Source organism: Octodon degus, unplaced genomic scaffold (assembly GCF_000260255.1).
Source record: "Octodon degus isolate 3935 unplaced genomic scaffold, OctDeg1.0 scaffold00214, whole genome shotgun sequence".
Taxonomy (NCBI): domain Eukaryota; kingdom Metazoa; phylum Chordata; class Mammalia; order Rodentia; family Octodontidae; genus Octodon; species Octodon degus.
The window spans coordinates 1,098,139-1,115,269 of NW_004524790.1; the positions used below are offsets into that span (position 1 = coordinate 1,098,139).

The 17,131-nt window shown below is 55.7% G+C and overlaps 1 protein-coding gene across 9 annotated transcripts in view; it reads left to right on the plus strand.

Annotated features, from left to right (window-relative positions):
- The first annotated feature begins 2,101 nt into the window (after nt 1-2,101).
- Nucleotides 2,102-17,131, plus strand: part of Fbn3 (fibrillin 3) — a 64,719-nt gene continuing 49,689 nt past the window's right edge. For 8 of the 9 annotated variants that reach the window (XM_023705100.1, XM_023705102.1, XM_023705105.1 and 5 more), the window contains exons 1-12: nt 2,102-2,358; nt 2,597-2,808; nt 2,905-2,987; nt 4,098-4,193; nt 5,268-5,465; nt 5,564-5,683; nt 5,784-5,909; nt 8,866-9,018; nt 9,098-9,289; nt 10,695-10,850; nt 10,923-11,042; nt 11,110-11,235. In XM_023705100.1, the coding sequence (XP_023560868.1) occupies nt 2,663-2,808; nt 2,905-2,987; nt 4,098-4,193; nt 5,268-5,465; nt 5,564-5,683; nt 5,784-5,909; nt 8,866-9,018; nt 9,098-9,289; nt 10,695-10,850; nt 10,923-11,042; nt 11,110-11,235 (1,516 nt within the window). In that variant the 5' untranslated portion in view covers nt 2,102-2,358; nt 2,597-2,662. The remainder of the gene's footprint in view (nt 2,359-2,596; nt 2,809-2,904; nt 2,988-4,097; nt 4,194-5,267; nt 5,466-5,563; nt 5,684-5,783; nt 5,910-8,865; nt 9,019-9,097; nt 9,290-10,694; nt 10,851-10,922; nt 11,043-11,109; nt 11,236-17,131) is intronic. The other variant, XM_023705101.1, reaches the window with a different exon arrangement.

Here is a 17,131-nt window from a genome sequence, read left to right on the forward strand (position 1 = left end):
GTCTCACTAAATTGTTCCAGCAAGGTCCTGCCTCAGCCTCCTGAATAACTGGAATCACAGGCACGCAGCACTGTGCGGGCTACAACGGGGATTTTAGCGGCATCTTCGCGCTGCATAGGGCAGTGGCTCATGTATACCTGTGATCCCAGGACTCTGGGAGGCTGAGGCAGGAACATCACCTGCAAGTTTCAGGCCAACCTGGGCTGTGATTTAGCAAGTCTCAACATTTAAAATATAAACAGGCTCCCTCAGGGGATTTTCTGATGATTAAAGGAGGCCCTGGATATGAAACTGAGCATCAATCTCACACGCTGTAAACACTCAAGTGCTGGCTCCAACCTCTCTATCCTTTTCATCACTTTCCAAAAGTTGTGATGGAGGCATGTTCAGCTTTGGGAATCTATTTGGGCAAACTAACAATTTTGGGGTCCAGAGGAGCTTTTTTTTTTTTTTTCCAGAACCAGGGATTGAACTCAGGCCTTCGAGCTTGCTAGGCAAGCCCTTATTCTATTGAGCTATCTCCCCAGAACCAGGATGAGCTTTTTGAGCTGGGTTCTGTCAGCTGCTTAGGAGTTTGCAGGACAGGAAAACAGTTTCCGACCAAGCAACAGCTCGGCCCCTGGGGGGTGCTGACCATTCACACAGGTGGGAAACTGGCGGGGAAGTGAAGTTCCTGCCGAACGGGTGAACTCCGGACAAAGAGCTGCCTCCAGGAAGCCTGGCCTGGGCAGGTGGAGTCGCCCGGGTTCAAGCGAGAGTTCAGTGTGGATCCTCCACATTCTTCTCTTCCTGTTGAGACCTGGAGGAGAACCACGCGGAAACTTCCTTCTCCGCGCGCCGCGCATCTTTCTGGGCCCAAGACTTCACCTGCAATACGGGGGCGGCCTCAGATCCAGACTCGGGGCCCCGGGTGGGCTCTCCGCTGAGCCAGGGAGGTGGATCTGGAGGCAGTGGGTGTTGGAGGAGCTCTCAGGTGAGCCCGGGGCCCTACCAGCCCGGCCCGTCTTCCCACCTCCAACCCAACCGCCTTCCAAAGCCCCCGCACGCCCTGCAGCCCCCGGAGCTGCACGGGAGCCTAGAGCCCTCCCTGGCCGGCCGCAGCCTCCCCGCCCCGCCCCGGATCGCAGCCCCCCTGCTCCGAGGTGCAAAGGCGCCCTCCTCCCCAACTCCTCCAGCGCCCACTCCCGGCTGGAGCAAGCGGTGGGGTCGGTCTCGCCCCGCCTTCCCGCCCCGGCCCCAGGGCCGCTCCGCAGTGTGGACCCCACACGACAGCAGGAGCCGGGAGCCCCACGCGCGCGCCCCGCAGGTACGGAAAGCACGGTCCGGGAGCGCGCGGGCCGGAAGGAGGGGGAAGGGGAGAGGAGGGGGCGTCGTTGGGAGGGGAGGGGATTGGAGGGGAGTCCTTTGTTTGCAGCCGCAGCCCCGGCCCGGCCCCCTCCTCTCTCCTTGTCCCTCTGCGTGCGGACCCTGCGTGGGGCGGGAGCGGCTCGGCCCTGGTCCAGGCGCGGGCCTTGATCCCCACGGTGAAGGCGGAGCCGACCCTGGGGTCCAGCGTCCTGGGCCCCTCAGGGTGGAGATGCAGCCCAGGCACTCCCTCCTCGGGCACCCGGCCACAGGCTCCTCCCGCTCCGCCCTCCGCTCCACTTGCGCCTACCAGGCTCATTCATTGCACAAACCCCTGGGGCGGCCCGGGGAGTGTGTGGGGCGACTCGGCCAGGCTGGAGACCCCAACCCGGGCCTGCTGGAGTGGGAGGAGGAAAGGCGAGCGGGCGCGGAGAAGGCGCCCAGCGCGGAGCAGCGGGGACCGCTTACGAGCGAGAAAGGACGCCCACTGCCGTCCCACCGACGCTCCAAAGCTGCCGAAAGTTTGGGACGCTCTGTAGTGCGCGTTCTGGGCCGGGAGAGGTGGTGTCCGCGCCACACGGCCGGTCCGCCCAGGCGGACATTCTGTGCTCCCTAAAGTGTGCAGCAGACCAGAGGGGCCCCAGCAGGCGCCTTCTTTCTCTTCCTGCCTAGGACAGAGCCTGGCTTCCTGGTGGCCGGAGGGCGTCGCCCCAATCCCTTCGCCCTCCACTTTGCGCCGTTGGTGCGGTGACCTCGGTTTGCCCATCCGTGAAGTGGACGTGGAAGCCGTCCCTTCCCTGCCGACTGCAGGAGTGGCCTCGCTGGACCACACCAGCCTGTCTTTGTGCCCTGGTGCCAAACGCCCAGCCACCCACCTCCCTCGCCTTTGGCTTCCGGGGTCCCCACAGGCCTTCCTGGGCCTCCCACTTGAAGCTTCTCAAGGGCTCTTGTTGTCCTTGGCAGCTGAGTGGAGGCTGACAGCCCAGCTGTGCCCACTCTTGGGACACCTTGCAGGTCCTCTTTCTCTTCCCCTCCTGCTCCATGCTCTTCTGGCTTCTGTTCTTAGGGTGCACCCTCTGTCCCAACACCCTTATTTGCATCGAGGCCCCACACCTCTTCCAAGAAGCCTGCCCTCACTGCTGTGCTCCCAAGCCAGGCCCAGAGGTGTCCCCAGCTCCCATGGTCCCAGCCACCTCCCCTTGGTTCCCTTGGCCCTGTGTTCACCACCCCTGACCCTGCTTCCTCTCCACAGTCTGTAGGGGGACGTCCTGACCTGGGAGAGTCCTGTTTAGCAAGGAGAGGGGCTAGAGGGCTCAACATGGCCCAGGGACACCCGGCTTGGCTCCTGCTGGTGTGGGTGGCGCTGTCCTGCGTGGCAGGTGGCCAGGGCCACTGGGACAGGGCTGTGGGGCCTGCAGGAGTTGGACGTGTGCGGAGGCGAGGCAGCCCCGGCATCCTGCAGGGGTACGTAGTGCCTTGGGTTGCCCTGGGATTGGAGGACGGTCCTGGGGACATTTGGCTGGGCAGAGGCTCAGCAGTCACGTCACAATCTCCCCGAAGACCGCACGTGTGTGGCCCTCGCTTCCATGCCTACTGCTGCCCCGGATGGAGGACACTGCCCGGCGGGAACCAGTGTGTTGTGCGTGAGTGCTGGTGCCTGCAGGAGGTGGGCGCAGTGGGTTCTGGACCAGGGGCCCCAGCTGCCAGCTACCAGCAAGCTCAGCCCTGTGTGCACGTGGACATAACCTGCCTGCAGCCTCCACCTCCCAGACAGCCGCCCTGCCTCTGTCCTTGGCCCTAAGCCTCCCATGGTCTCTGTGCAGCTGTCTCTTTGGGTCTCCCCATCTCTCTGCATTTTTTCTATCTCTGTCTTCCCATTCCCTGGCTTCTGGACTGTATTTCTGTCTCTGGAATAGGAATCCATTCCTAGGAGAGGCCCTGGCTCCCGCACTGGGGACCCGACCCTCCAGCTTAGGTGCCAGAGCAGAATCCCAGAGCTGGGGTCACATCACCTGCCTCGCCCTGACTTGTATGTGCATGCGTAGTGTGTGCATGTGCGTGTGTGCATGTGCGTGTGTGTGTGTTGTGTGCGTGTTGTGTGTGTGCCTGCCTGCCCTTCAGGGTCCACCTCAATGCCCCGTCTGCCAGGGCATCCTGAGTGGGGCTGTCACAGCACTCCGGTCCAAGACCTGGCTGTCCTGCCTCCTTCCCCAGCTATCTGTGGGCAGCCCTGCCCTAGGGCTTCTCCTCCCACCCCAACCCGCGCACCTGTGCAGACAGGACGCTCCCTCCCCCCGCGGGGTGAGCCGAGGTGAGCTGCTTTGCAGGGGCGGAGGACCGGGCTTCAGGCTTCTGGATGCCCGCGTTCATCCAGGCGCAGGGCTGGGCACACGTGCTCCAGCTTCCCGTGTGTAACCTCCCAGTCTGTAGGGTCAGGGTGCAGGGTAAGCTGCATGAATGGGGACAGCTGCAGGGGTGGGGTGGGGGGAGAGCTGTCTGTGCCAGAGAGGCTACACAGGCACAGCCTGAGTACCCGGGGGGCCTGCACCCCACGCATCCCCCGGGGCAGCGTCTGCAGCCAGCTACCTACCATCCTGACCTCCCTTCCGGAATACCTGAGGCCAGAGGGGACAGAAGTGTTATCAGCTCCTTGTCATTTGGGCTGATCTCTGAGTGAAGACAGCTCGCACCAGCCACAGTTCTTGCCGCTTCTGCGGGACCCCTGGTCACCGGCCTCTGTCCCCCCTCCGCAGCCATCTGTGACCACGGCTGCCACAACGGGGGGCGCTGCATCGGGCCCAACCACTGCGCCTGTGCATACGGCTTCCTGGGTCCTCAGTGCGAGAGAGGTACTGACTGCGAGGACCGGGAGATAGGGGCCCAGGGGAGGGGAGGGACCGAGACACTGCGGGCCTGCGAGGTCCAGCTGGCCTCTGTCCTGCCCCTGGGGCAGCCTGAGGACACGTCTTCCGTTTGCTCATCCGCTCTCCAAAACATCTGTTACTCGCTGGCTCTGAGCAAGGCCCCACGTTGGAGCCCGCTGGGAAAGAGCCTTGTGTCCCAAAGGCAGGAATAAGTGATCTGGAAACAAAGTCAGCACCCCAGGGGTTCGACGCTGCCGCGGGGTGGTGCAGGAAGGCCGCAGACGCGGGAGCTGGGGGAAGAGCAGCCAGGGAGGGCTTCCTGGAGGAAAGGCTCCTCAGCTGGCTCTCAGAGGGACAGCAAATTCCCTTTTATTGAACCTTGGCTCTTCAAAGTGCCCCTTGGGTTGAGTGGGTGGGGTCACCTGAAGTGAGCCAGTGATGTCATGGTGCAGGGAAGTCCTGGCGGGAAGGGAGCCCCGCGGAGGCGGAGGAGAACAAACCCGAGAGGGTGGAGAAGGGTGGGGCCGTGCGGGGGATTTGGGGTCTCCGAGGCCCCTCCCCACCAGGGCCCGGGGTGGGCGTGGCTGAGGCCTCCAGTGCTGCGCCCGTCTTATGATTGGAAACACTCGCTGGGTGGAGACCGGGAGTCACGTGGAGGGGACCTGGAGGGAGGGGGCGCCTTGGGCTGCGACCTGGGGTACCAGGATGTGCTACTGTGAAACTAGAACCGTGCTCCAAAATCTGGGAGATTCTGCAAAGCCACAAGTGCGACCCAGATCCCCAGCTCCCCGCTTGAGGGGACTGGTCCAGGCATAGGCTGAGCTTTGTGAGCGAAGAAACCCTAGCCAGGCTTTGGGGGATTAGCTGGGGAATGTGTTGAAGTAAAAGAGCTTTAAGGAGTGAGTAAGAGCTCGTTAGGTAGGGAAGGGAAGGAAGGCATTCTATCTAGGAAGGGGGAACAGCACAAATGGCGACTTGCAGTCAGGGAAAAGTCTGGAGCGTTGATGCGGAGGGGCCAGTGGGTCTGTGGCTAGCTGTCTGTATCTGTGTGCCCTACAGACTACCGGACAGGGCCCTGCTTTAGCCAGGGCCCCCCTGAGGGGTGTCGGCATCAGCTCACCGGTCTCATCTGCACCAGAGAGCTGTGCTGTGCCACCGTGGGCCAGGCCTGGGGTCTCCCTTGCCAGCTCTGCCCTCCACAACCACACCCCTGCCGCCGTGGCTTCCTCCTCAATATCCACACAGGGGCCTGCCAAGGTCAGTCCTGGGGTTCCCCCGGAGAACAAAGCCCCTGGGAAGCCTTGGTTCCTCCTCGTGACGGGCCTCTCACTCCCTCGCTGGACTCTTCTCTGCAGATGTGGATGAGTGCCAGGCCCTCCCTGGGCTGTGCCAGGGTGGCAGCTGCATCAGCACTGTGGGCTCCTTCGAGTGTCACTGCCCGCCTGGACACCAGCTCAGTGGCATGAAGTGTGAAGGTGGAGGATGACCTGGGACTTCTCTGGTCCTGACTTCCCTGCAGAGAGGTGGCAGGATTGGGCTGGCGCAGGCCAGCTCTGACGGCCTCTTTCTGTGCAGATCTGGACGAGTGTCTCAGCATCCCGGGCCTCTGCTTCGGGGGCGACTGCACCAACACAGTCGGGAGCTACGTGTGCACCTGTCCCACAGGCCTCACCAGCAGCCTGGACGGCACCCACTGCCTGGGTGAGGTGGGCGAGGGGGCTAAAGAGGGACAGGGTGGGGACGTCCAGACCCCTTGTCCAGCCGCGTCTGACCAGCTAGTCCTTGGCCGCTCTAGCCCTCTGCTCTCTATGCCCCTCTCTCTTTCTGGACCTCTGGCTCCCTACCCATCAGCCTCTGTGCTGCCGTGGACCTCAATCTGGGAGACTTTCCACCCTGTTTCTCTGTACCCTTTAGCGCTCTACTCTCCTGTTTTGGTCTCCTGGCTCCACAACTCACCCCCAGGCCATGCCCCAGCCTTGGCCTCTGCCCCTTAGGGGCTCTTCCTTTCTGGTCACTGTCCCATCCCCACCCTCTGGCTCTTTGACCTTGATGTCTCTGCTCACTTTTTTTTTTTTTTTTTTTTTTTTTGCGGAACCGGGGATTGAACCCAGGCCCTTGCGCTTGCCAGGGAAGCACTTATTCCACCGAGCCAGCTCCCCGGCCCTTCTGCCCACTTTTGACTGTCTGTGTCTTTCTGACTCTTTACCTCCCTCTCTCTAGCCTCCCTCCCTATGCCCCACCCCCACTCCAGCTTTCAACTCAAAGCCCCTGTCTGGCCCTCTAGCTCTGAATTGTGTCTTCTCTGTCTACTTTTCATCTCTCTGCTCCTGTCTGCCCCTCAGGCTTTCATCCCAGCCCCAGGTTTTCAGCTGTGTCCTCTGCCTCCTTTTATCTCAGCTCCTGTCTGACCCTCAGGCTTTCACCTCTAGGCCCTCCCCTCTGACCCTCTTTCATCTCTATGCCCCCTGCTGACCCTCTGGCTTTTATCTCTATCCCCTCCTCTGACCCTCTGACCTTTTAACTATGCCCCTTCCCCATCCTCTAGCATTGGTCTTTGTTCTCTTCCACTTGTCAAGCTTTTGTCTCCCACTGCTGTCTCTGTCCCTTTTCCACCTCCAAAGACTTAAGTACTCGTCATCTTCTCCCTCTTCACTCCATTTTCAAGACAGGCAAACTGAGGCTTAGATGCAAAGGTCAACCCAATAAGTTGAGAACAGAGAAGTGCCCACACCCAGCTCCCCAGGCCCCTAGCCTGGTGAGGGGGTCTGACTCAGTCCTGGCCCCCATCCTGCTGTGCTCAGCAGGGGAAACGCCATCTGCTGTTTCCACATGCTGTCAGGAGCTGTAGGAGTTGCCTGGGGCTGACAGAGCTGGCAGGAAATACGGATGCTGGAGCAGGGTGGGCCGGGTCCTATCTGGGGAGAGGGGAGAGGGCTTGGCAACTTCCCAGCATCACCCAGGGCCCCTCAGGCTGTGCCGTACGTACCAGGCAGGGTTGGGAATATTGTGTTTGGACTTTGGCCAGTCGCAGCCAACTCCAGATTTTGTCGGTCTCCACCTCTGGGCGGTATGATGGCCGGCACTGGGGGAGGGCAGTTCCTTGTGGGCGAGTCCCCCACTTAGACTCCCGGCTGCTGAACAACAAAGCCTGCATCCCAGCCAAGTCTGGCTGCCTCTGGATACGAGCTTTGGTTACAGTCCTGAGTTCTGGCTGCTTCCTGAGGTGTTCCTGGGCTCTGTGACCTTGGGTGACCAACCTGAGCGCCTCCTGTACCTCAATTTCTTCAACCATAAAAAAATGGGGATAATAGCAATTTTAAGCACAGGTGTTGGTGGTAAGGACTGAGCAAACTCGATTTGTGAGTGATCTGTAGGTGGCTGTTACGTGATGCACAGTACACACGCAATCAAGGAGACCAGGAACCCGGGGAAGTTGAGGCAAGGATATCAAGGAGGGCCTTGGTCACAGTGGACCCTGAAAGCCACAACAGGGTCTTGTCCATTAAAATTCACATAATCTGGCTGCTCTACTTGACAGCAGCTGCTCCTTAGCTCCCCTGGGGTTGTAGACACTGCAGCTGGGTGACCTTGAAGAGTTTGTTGACCTTTTCTCGTGTGGGCAGACCCAGTCCCGCCCAGTCCCGTGTGTGCCAGGATGCCCAGAGGGAGGGAGGGAGGAGACCTGACGCCCCCACACACACCTGGGAGGGAGGTGGAAACCCTGGAGCAGTTTCACAGTGGCAGCTTCCAGGGCTTCCAGGACCCTCCTGGCTGGAGGGCGGGGTCTCTCCTCTTCGGGCCATTGGCCAAGACTAGTGAGGTTTGAAATTAAAAATAAGCGTTGTTGAAGTGAGAGTCTGAGAAATCTGACCACCACATCCCGTCCTGGGATGCAGGGGCTTGTTGGGAAGCAGCCCAGTGTCCAGGGTTCTCACACAGAGGGAGCCTCTGCCTCAGTCTCCCCAGGGGTGGTGGTTGTCAATCCACCACACTGCTTTCTGGGACCTCAAGTTCACAGTCTCTTAGGCACCCCTGTAATGTTCGAGGCTAGCCCTTGAACACTAATCTTGGCATTCCTGTTTGATTTCTCGCTGGGCTACCCCCTGCCCACCGAGGTGTCATCCTTGCTGTGGTTGGATCCCTGGTTACCAGGGAGTTCAGCATCAGAGCCAACTTCGGAGGTTGGAATGCTGGTCTGGAAAAGGCCCAAATCTACCTCCCTACAATGATTTGGAAAGCTTGCAAGTAAGCGATAACAGTAAGCGAAGATCAGCCGCGTGCCAGGTTTTCCATGTGAGCTGGAAAACTCTTCTGAGGGAGGGTCGGTGCTTGGAGTATCTTCATTTTAATGACAGGGAAACAGAGGCACAGGTAGGTAAGGAGGCCCATTCTACAGGCAGTGTGGTGCAGCTCTTTTCCTTTGCTGGTACTAGGGATTGAACCCAGGGCCTTCACCTTGAGCTCCACATGCTAACTTACTGTGTTGCCCAGGCAGGGCTTGCATTTGTGAGCCTCCTGCCTCAGCCTCCTAAGAGCTCGGGGTGACCGGCATGTGCCCTCCTCACACATGGCTGCTGGGGTTTGAACCCAGGTGTAGCAAGTAGTGCTTCCTTGGCCCCTACCTGGTCCTGACAGCCCCTCCCTGGCCCTGTTGCAGACCTCCGAGGTGGCACCTGCTTCTCAGTCCTATTTGGGGGTCGCTGTGCTGCAGACCTCGCTGGCCACTACACTCGCAGGCAGTGCTGCTGCACTGGGGGCAAGTGCTGGGCAGCTGGCTCCGCCCCAGAACTGTGTCCAGACAGAGGGTCTGGTAAGTAACAGTTGGGGCTCACAGTTGGGGTGCCCTGGAGGGGATCCAGGGCCTGGCCTCCACCTCTTTTTCTCTGTAGATGAATTCCAGCGGCTGTGTGTCCAGGGGCTGCTGCCGTGGCTGCCGCTGTCTTCCCATGCGAGCCATTTCCCTGGTTTCCCAGGCTTCCGGTCCAACAGCAGGGGTCCTGCCCTGGGGCCTGCAAGACATGGCCCCTATGGATCCAGTGGGCGTGGAGTCCCCCGCCTGGGCCCTGTTAATTCCCACATGGGTGAGGCCTGGGCCTGGAGAGGAGGAGGGGCTGAGACAGAGGAGGGGTCAGTGCTATGGAGTAGGGAATGTGGCCTAGACAGTAGGGTCACCAGATGGGAGTCTTGGGGGAGCTGTTTCCAGTCTTGGTATATCCAATGATACGAGCAGGATGTGCAGAGCAGCAGAGGAAGGTGTACCAAGGGTCTGTACTCCACACAGACAGATGACCAGTGGGGGGTGCTTATAGCCTCTGAGGGGCCGGGGATACACAGGGTGTCGAGATCCAGGGACCGTGGGAGGCTCTGCAACTGGAAACTGACTGAGCTCACAGGGGACCTGGCTCTGCCCACCACGACCGGGAGTTTCGACTGCATAAGGTGTTAAGAGAAAGCCATGGTGTCCAAAGCCCACTGGGTGGGGTCCAAACCACAAAGCAGCTGAGCTTGGGGCAGGCCGGGGGATGTGCATGTGCTCTTGTGCATGCTGGGGGTTCCTGAGGGACAGGAGACCTTTATCTGTTGGTTTTCTGATGTTTGGACACAATTGTCCTTCTGTCTGGTTTCTTGATACTTGCCCTGAGCCTTGTTGTTGATGTGCCCTTGTCCTAGCTCCTCCTTCAGCGGGGATGAAGTACAATCAGTTCTGTCTGAGGGTTCCCCGTGCTTGGATCCAACCAAGCTGGGGTAGCAAATATTTTTGGAAAAAGAGTTGCATGCGCATTGCCTGAGTGCAGACCTTTCCCCTTGTCATCTCCCAGTTATCCAAGAGCACAACTGTGTGCACAGTGTGTACATTGTATCAGGTATTGCAAGTCACCCCGAGCCAATTTAAAGCCTCGGAGGGGCTGTGTGTGTGTGTGTGTGTGTGTGTGTGTGTGTGCTCATTCTTGTGCAGGGACACATCTGTCAGCCCAGCACTCTTAGAGACTGAGGCACTCCCTCAAAATAAAAAAATCAGAAAGAGGCAGGGATGTAGCACCGCACAAAAGGCCCTGAGTTCCGCCCTCAGCATCAAGGGAAACTGCCCAAGGGGGCTATTGTTCCAGTTCTATGCCAACAGTGCATCATTCTGCATCTGGCCTGTGAGCATCTTCTGTGTTGGCACCACAGGGGGCCCTGGTGGCTCTAGTGCCCATCTTGGAGTTGGGCTGTGTGGGAATCTGATCCTCAAAGTCAGGATCTGGGATTTGAGCCCCAGCGTGAGTCTGGGTCTCTCTGGGCATTAGAGGCAGCTTAGACCTAGGCGTTGTGGGGCTTCACAGTGAGGACCCGGGCTAGGCTTGGGGTCTCAGTCTCTGTTGTAACTCTGGACTTGGGCAACAGAGCTGTGGCACAGGAGCGGGATCCCAGCCTCACAGGAGATGATAGGGTCTGTGGGTAAATAGGGGCCAGGGGGCTCTGAGGATGCTTCGGCGCCCCCATCAGCCCTGTCTGCAGGCTCAGCAACCTTGAACCAGACCGTGGATGTCTGCCGGCACTCCCCCAGCCTGTGCCTCCATGGCCGCTGTGTGCCCACCCCTTCCGGCTACCACTGCGAGTGCGGTGTGGGTTATGCCCAGGACGTGTGGAGCGAGTGCATCGGTGAGCAGCGGTGGCCGAGGTGCGGAGTGGGCATAGCTGGCAGAGCCGGGACTCAGGGTCTTCTACCCATAGACATTGACGAGTGCACCAGCAACCCCTGCCACCAAGGCGACTGCATCAACACCCCTGGCTCCTACCAGTGCCGCTGCCACCAGGGCTTTCAGGCCACACTCACGAGGCCGGCATGTGTGGGTACGGCTGGTTGTGCATGCGGGGATGGACAGGCACTGGGGCCCCTGCTGACTGTCCTCCTCCCCAGATGTGGATGAATGTGTCTCCAGCGGTGGCCTCTGCCGCCTGGGCCACTGTGTCAACACAGAGGGCAGTTTCCGATGTGTGTGCAGCACAGGCTTCGAGCTGAGTCCAGACAGCAGGAACTGCGTGGGTGAGTCGAGGCTGGACTCACAGCCTCCTGTGGCCATCCCGAACCTTTGGTCCTGGCCCCCTCTTCCACCCTCCCTGTGGCGTCACCTCTGCTCTCTTCTCGTAGCCCAGCAAGGCACCTTGGGAGCGTGACACCCCTCCCTGTCCGCCTCCACAGGGCTCGTGAAGCAAGACCGAGTGTGGGCAGTTGCCTGCCTGGGGCTGCGGGCGGGGGCGAGGTCAGGACCTTGGAGAGTTCCCGGCCTCTATTCCCCGCGGGTGTGAGTGGGGTCTGACTGAGCGCGTGGGAGCCCCTGTACTGGAGTCTCTCGTGTCGCCTTGTCTGAGATGGTCAGCCTCAAAGTCCTTTTTTGGAGAAGGATTTTATCATTTCTGTAGTTATTCTTTAAAAAGAAATTATGTTTACTGATGCATAATTTCACACATAATAAAATGTCAGTTTTTAAGGCCAGTTGTAGTGGCACACGCCTGTGATCCCAGCACTCAGGAGACTGAGGCAGGAGGATGACCTGGCAGCTGCCAGTGTGTGGGTGAGGCCAGAAGCTGAGGTTAGAGGTGACGGGGGGGGGGGGGGCGCGGAGCTGGGCACGGTGACGCATGGCTGTGAACTCAAAACCAGGCTGGGCTACATCATGAAATCCTGCCCCAAGTCAACATCAACGACAAAATCATGGTTTTTAGTATTTGTATGGTCATACACTCTCCATTGCAATTTAAGTTTAAAACACCCCTGTTGAAGCCCATATCCATTAGTACTTTGTTGTTTTTTTTCCCATAATTTTATTGATAAAGAAATAGCAATGAGACAGTTTCAAATCAAATTGGTAGGACAGTTTCAATAATTAATGCACTGCATACATTCTTCTTAGTGGTTAATTGCTGTACAAGATGCAGACTTGAGATCCTATTTACAAACACCATTAGAACAAATCATTCTATTCATTAAGAGAATGTAACTATCTATCCTAACCACTCTGAATACACAGATACAAAATGGACATTCATCTGTATACCCTTTTTTGGTTAAGTTCTGTTATTTGAATATTATAGGTGTATAAATTCAGCAAAATATTCTAAAAGAGTCCAGTAGCCTGTAATAGCATTGGGTCTTCTGTTTAACCGGCAATGTCAGAAATTCTTGACCTGAGTCCCCCACAGCTCAACATAACAGCATGGCTTTACTTCCTATATTACAGTCTTCATAGTTTTCTACTAGATGGTTAAGACCAAGGTAAAGCAGGACCTATGCAACAAGAGTTGTAGCTTTTGGGTCTGAGAAGGTCAGTGAAATCCCCTCAGGATTTATCCTGAGATCCTGTACCTCAGATTGTAAAACCTTTGTCGGTGTCAGCCATGTAGATGAGTCACGTCCATGCGTGGCCAATGTGCTCTCTGTGAAAGCCTGAGAGAATGTTTTCTCTCCATGTGACTCTCCTTAGGCACACTCTACATCATCGATCACTTTCCTCTTTGGCCCCATAATCTCCTTGATCAGAAAATTTGGGACACTACCGAGTTACATGACGTTACAGTACAAGTTCTTATATGTCCTGAGTCTTAATTGACCTTAGAAGGTTAGGGCCAAAATGTTGGCTTTCCTTGTATCCCTCCTTTTTCTCTAATTTTGGTCTGCAAACTTAGGTTGTTAACCATCCAGAAGACAAGCTTATTGTTCCATTAGTACTTTGTAACATGCCCTTTGCCCCCAGCCCTAGGCACAGGGCTGTCTTCATCTGTCCCTGTGAATTTGCCAGTTGTGGATGTTTCTTACAGACAGATTCATGTACTTAGGTGGGCTTTTATGTCTGGCCTCTTTCCCTGTGTGTGACAACCTCAAAATCTATCCACACCGGAGAGTGAGTCAGTGCTTCGTTCTTCTTCGTGGCTGAGTAGCAGTCCATCATGTGGATGGGCCGTGCACGTTCACCCTTTCACCCATGGGTAGCCGTTGGGGTTGTTCCCACCCTGCTATTAGTGACAATAATGCTATGAAGATCATGTGCAAGTTTTGTGTGGGCAGCCCTTCCTTCATTTCTTGTTATTTATTTATTTATTTATTTATTTATTTTGGTGGTACCAGGGATTGAACTCAGGATCTTGTGCTTGCCAGGCAAGCTCTTATTCTACTGAGCTATCACCCTGTCCCCCTTCCTTCATTTCTTCATTCATTCATTTTGTCTCCATACGAGCTGTCCTTTAATACTTTTTTAAAAAGTACTAGTACAGGGTCTACAGGGCCTCACTACACAGATCGGACTCGTAGTGATCCTCCTGTTTTCAGCCTCCCAAGCACCGGGATTACAGGCGCTCGCTACTACATCCAGTCTTAGTCGGTGCTATGCAGGGCCGGCACGGCAGGCTGGGGATTGAACCCATGTGCTTTAATACTTAACCGTTGCTACTTTAACAGACTTAGATCTCACTTGCCACTTCCTTTATTATTTATTTATTTATTTGTGCAACCAGGGATTGAACTCAGGCCCTTGCACTTGCCAGGGAAGCGCTTATTCTACTGAGCCATCTCCCTGGCCCGCCACTTCCTTTAAATCACACTGTTTTTTTTCATTAGGTGTCTTAGTTCCTTTTATTTCTAAAAATTGAAGTGTGATTCACGCAATATACATGTTATACAATCACCACTACATGCATTTATTTTTGGTTGGTTGGTTGATTGGTTGGTTGGTTGGTTGCTTGGCTGGCTTTTTGAAACAGGGTCTGACTGTGTATCTCAGGCTGGCCTTGAACTCAAAGGAATCATCTTGCATCAGCCTCCCGAGTGTTGGAAGTATAGGTGGGCACCACCACACCCAGCCAAGCATTTACTGTATCTTAATAAGTTTTTTCCTGATTTATTTTATTGCAGCAAACTATACAGAAGATAAAAATGTAGGGCTGGCAAGATAGCTCAGCAGACTAAGCACTTGCTTAGGCAAGCGCAGGAACCAGGATTTGAACCCCAGCACCACATACCGCACACTTGTTGGCTTGTCTTGCTGTGATCCCCGCTGCTGGGGGGGAGGGCTAAGGTTGGAAGATCACAAGTTCAAGGCCAACATAAGCAATTTAGCATGACCTTATCTCAAAAACAATTTTTTCACCATTTCTGTGTTTGGTATAGGGTCTCACTACGCAGCTTATGAGTCCGAGCTGCATAATGAGACCCCAGTGTCTGGGTTCATTTATTCAATGTTCGCTGCGGTTTTAACAAGTACTGGCAGGCTGGGGATATAGCTCAGCAGCACAGTGCCTGCCTGGAAACCTCAATGTCCTGCGTTCCATTCCTGGTGTGTGTGTGGGGAGGGCACTGGCAAAATACACAAGACAAAATTTTGCACTTCAGCGATTTTTTAAATGAACATTGAGAATATCTGAGACCTTGTGGGATCACTACTTTATTTTTGCAACTTTGAACAAACATTTCTGGAGCACCCACTGAATGTCATGTCACACCCCAGGGCCGCTCCCTGGGAGGCTTCCTGTGTTTGGGGCTTTCGCATCAGCAGATTTAACCAGGCTTGGATCAGATATATCCAGAAAATACATCCCATCCCTTGTGAACACCCTCAGGTTTTTCTCTTGCTCTAACTGCCTGAGCCATACAGCAGGATAACCAGTTACATAACACTGACATTGTGTTAGATCATCTTTTTTTAAAAAAAAATGTTTTTACAATTTAAAGACTAGTCATGGTGGCATGCACCTGTAATCCCAGCTCTTGGGAGGCTGTAAACAGGATCTAGTAGTGAGACCCTGAACACCCTGTAGATCCTTCCCTAAAATACAAACAAACAAACTACAGTTTAATAAATAGTTCTCTTGATGAACGCAGTCGTGAAAGTTGTTCAGCAGTATTTACAGCTATGGTTTTCCTCACTGGTCTGTCATCTTCAGTCAGTATAAGAAATTATTGTATGAAACATCTGTCAATGCGCCCCTTGTTTTCGGGACTACTGGTTTCCCGACATATTTACCCCAAATGACCTTGCCTCCTTGCGTCACGAGGCCCGACTCGCTCCCATTTACCTTGATCACTGTAGCTAAAGTTGCAGATCGTGGGGATAAAGGACTCTTCTCACCCCAAGTGTCAGCAGACCAAAGGTGGCGTTCGGTTCAGGATGTGTTACGTGGGCCTTCTTCAAGTGCAGGCCCACTGGCCTGACAAGCCTTCCTACTGAATACTTTTCTTGTAAAGGCATCCCCAACAGAGCAGACTCCAGGAATCCTCCTCCCTGCCTTTATTCACTTTCCAGTTTGAATAATTTTTAATACTTGTGCTTCTCCCTGGGCTGAACTTTGAGCCGAGGGGCTTCCCACTTTCCCGCCTTTTCTTTTCGTTGTTTTATCCTGCTGGAAAGTGCTTCTCGAGAGACTGACCCGCTCTGCACAGCAGGTAGGCAGGTGCTGGTGCTTGGTATTTGGTGTTCCGTGTTTCATTTTTCATGCAGCTTGATAGTCTTCTTTCTCTGCTTTTTCTCCCCATGGTGCTGTTTGTGGTAGAGCGTAGCCTTCCGGCCCATTGTTTGTTTTCCCTTCTTTGAGCATTTACAAGCCTCTCAACTTTCCTTCTTCTTTTCTTGTGGTGATCCAAACGGTACCTGCAGCACTGAGGTGCAGCGCAGGATGCATGTTGTGGTGTGATGACAGCTGTGGAGCCGCCGGGGGTGGCCTCCAGGGTGTGAAGCAAAGTCCTAACTTTGGGGCTCACAGACACATCAACTGCCTCCGCACAGCCGGGAACAGGAACAAGCTCCCCTCTAGAATTTGTTTGAAGTCTTCTAAGTCCTTTGCAAATGATTTAAGGCCTGGTTGCCCAGCAGGACGATGCACACGTGTCATCCCGACATTCAGGAGGCTGAGGCAGGAAGATCACCTTGAGTTCAAGACCAGCCTGGGCTAGGTAGTGAACTCAAGGTCAGCCTGGAATAATGAGACACTGTCTTGGGAAAAAAAGTATTGGAAGGAGGATTGTGTAGTGCTACGCCAAGGCACATGTTCTGTAAGGTATTTGAGCATCTGCAGATTTTGCTATCCAAGGGTTCCTGGACCCTGTTCTCTAAAGGTACCTAGATTAAGTTATTAAAGTCATCAATACATTTAAAAAAATAAAAAAATAAAAAAAAATAAAGATACCGAGAAACAACTGCACAGGCAACTGTAAGAGGGTCCCACCCCAGGGAAGGGTTCTTCAGGGGCCCAGACTTGGGTTGTGGGCCCTGGTCTGGAAGGGCTGGGCTTCCTGCATGGACCTAGCCTCCTCCTCCCTGGTATCCCCAGACTAGCATGAATGTGCTGCTGATTCTGTGTGTCCCAATGTTATCTGTCTCAACGAGGATGGCAGCTTCACGTGTCTCTGCGGTCCTGCCTTCCTGCTGGTGCCTGGCAGCTGCCACTATGTGTGTGAGGCCACTGTGTGTGTGGCCAGAGGCTGAAGTTAGAGGTGACAGGGAGAGAGGGGTGGAGCTGGGCACAGTGACACAGGGCTGTCATCCCTGCGCTGGGAGGCTGAGGCAGGAGGATTGCTGTCGGTTAGAGGCCACCCAGGACAGCCAAGCCCCGTATTCTTTTCCACCCCAGAAGCTGAGAGTGCAGGACACACCAGGGCTCACCTGAGTTCCCCGGGGACACTGCTGACAGGGTGCCCCAAAGGCATGGCCTGGGCTGGCACAGCCGCACTCGGACTTGGTGACCATGCCTGGGCGGGCGCGGGTGCAGGTGCCCTACTCATGGCCTCATCGCACGCGCCCCGCACATAGTGCTACACAGTGAGACCTTGTCTCAAAAAACTGTTAGTATGAGGCCGGCGAGATAGCTCAGGGGTCACAAGCGCCTTAGGCAGCCGCAGGGGACCGCGGTTTGACTCCCGGCATCACGTGATCACATGCCTCGTCTGAGGGCCG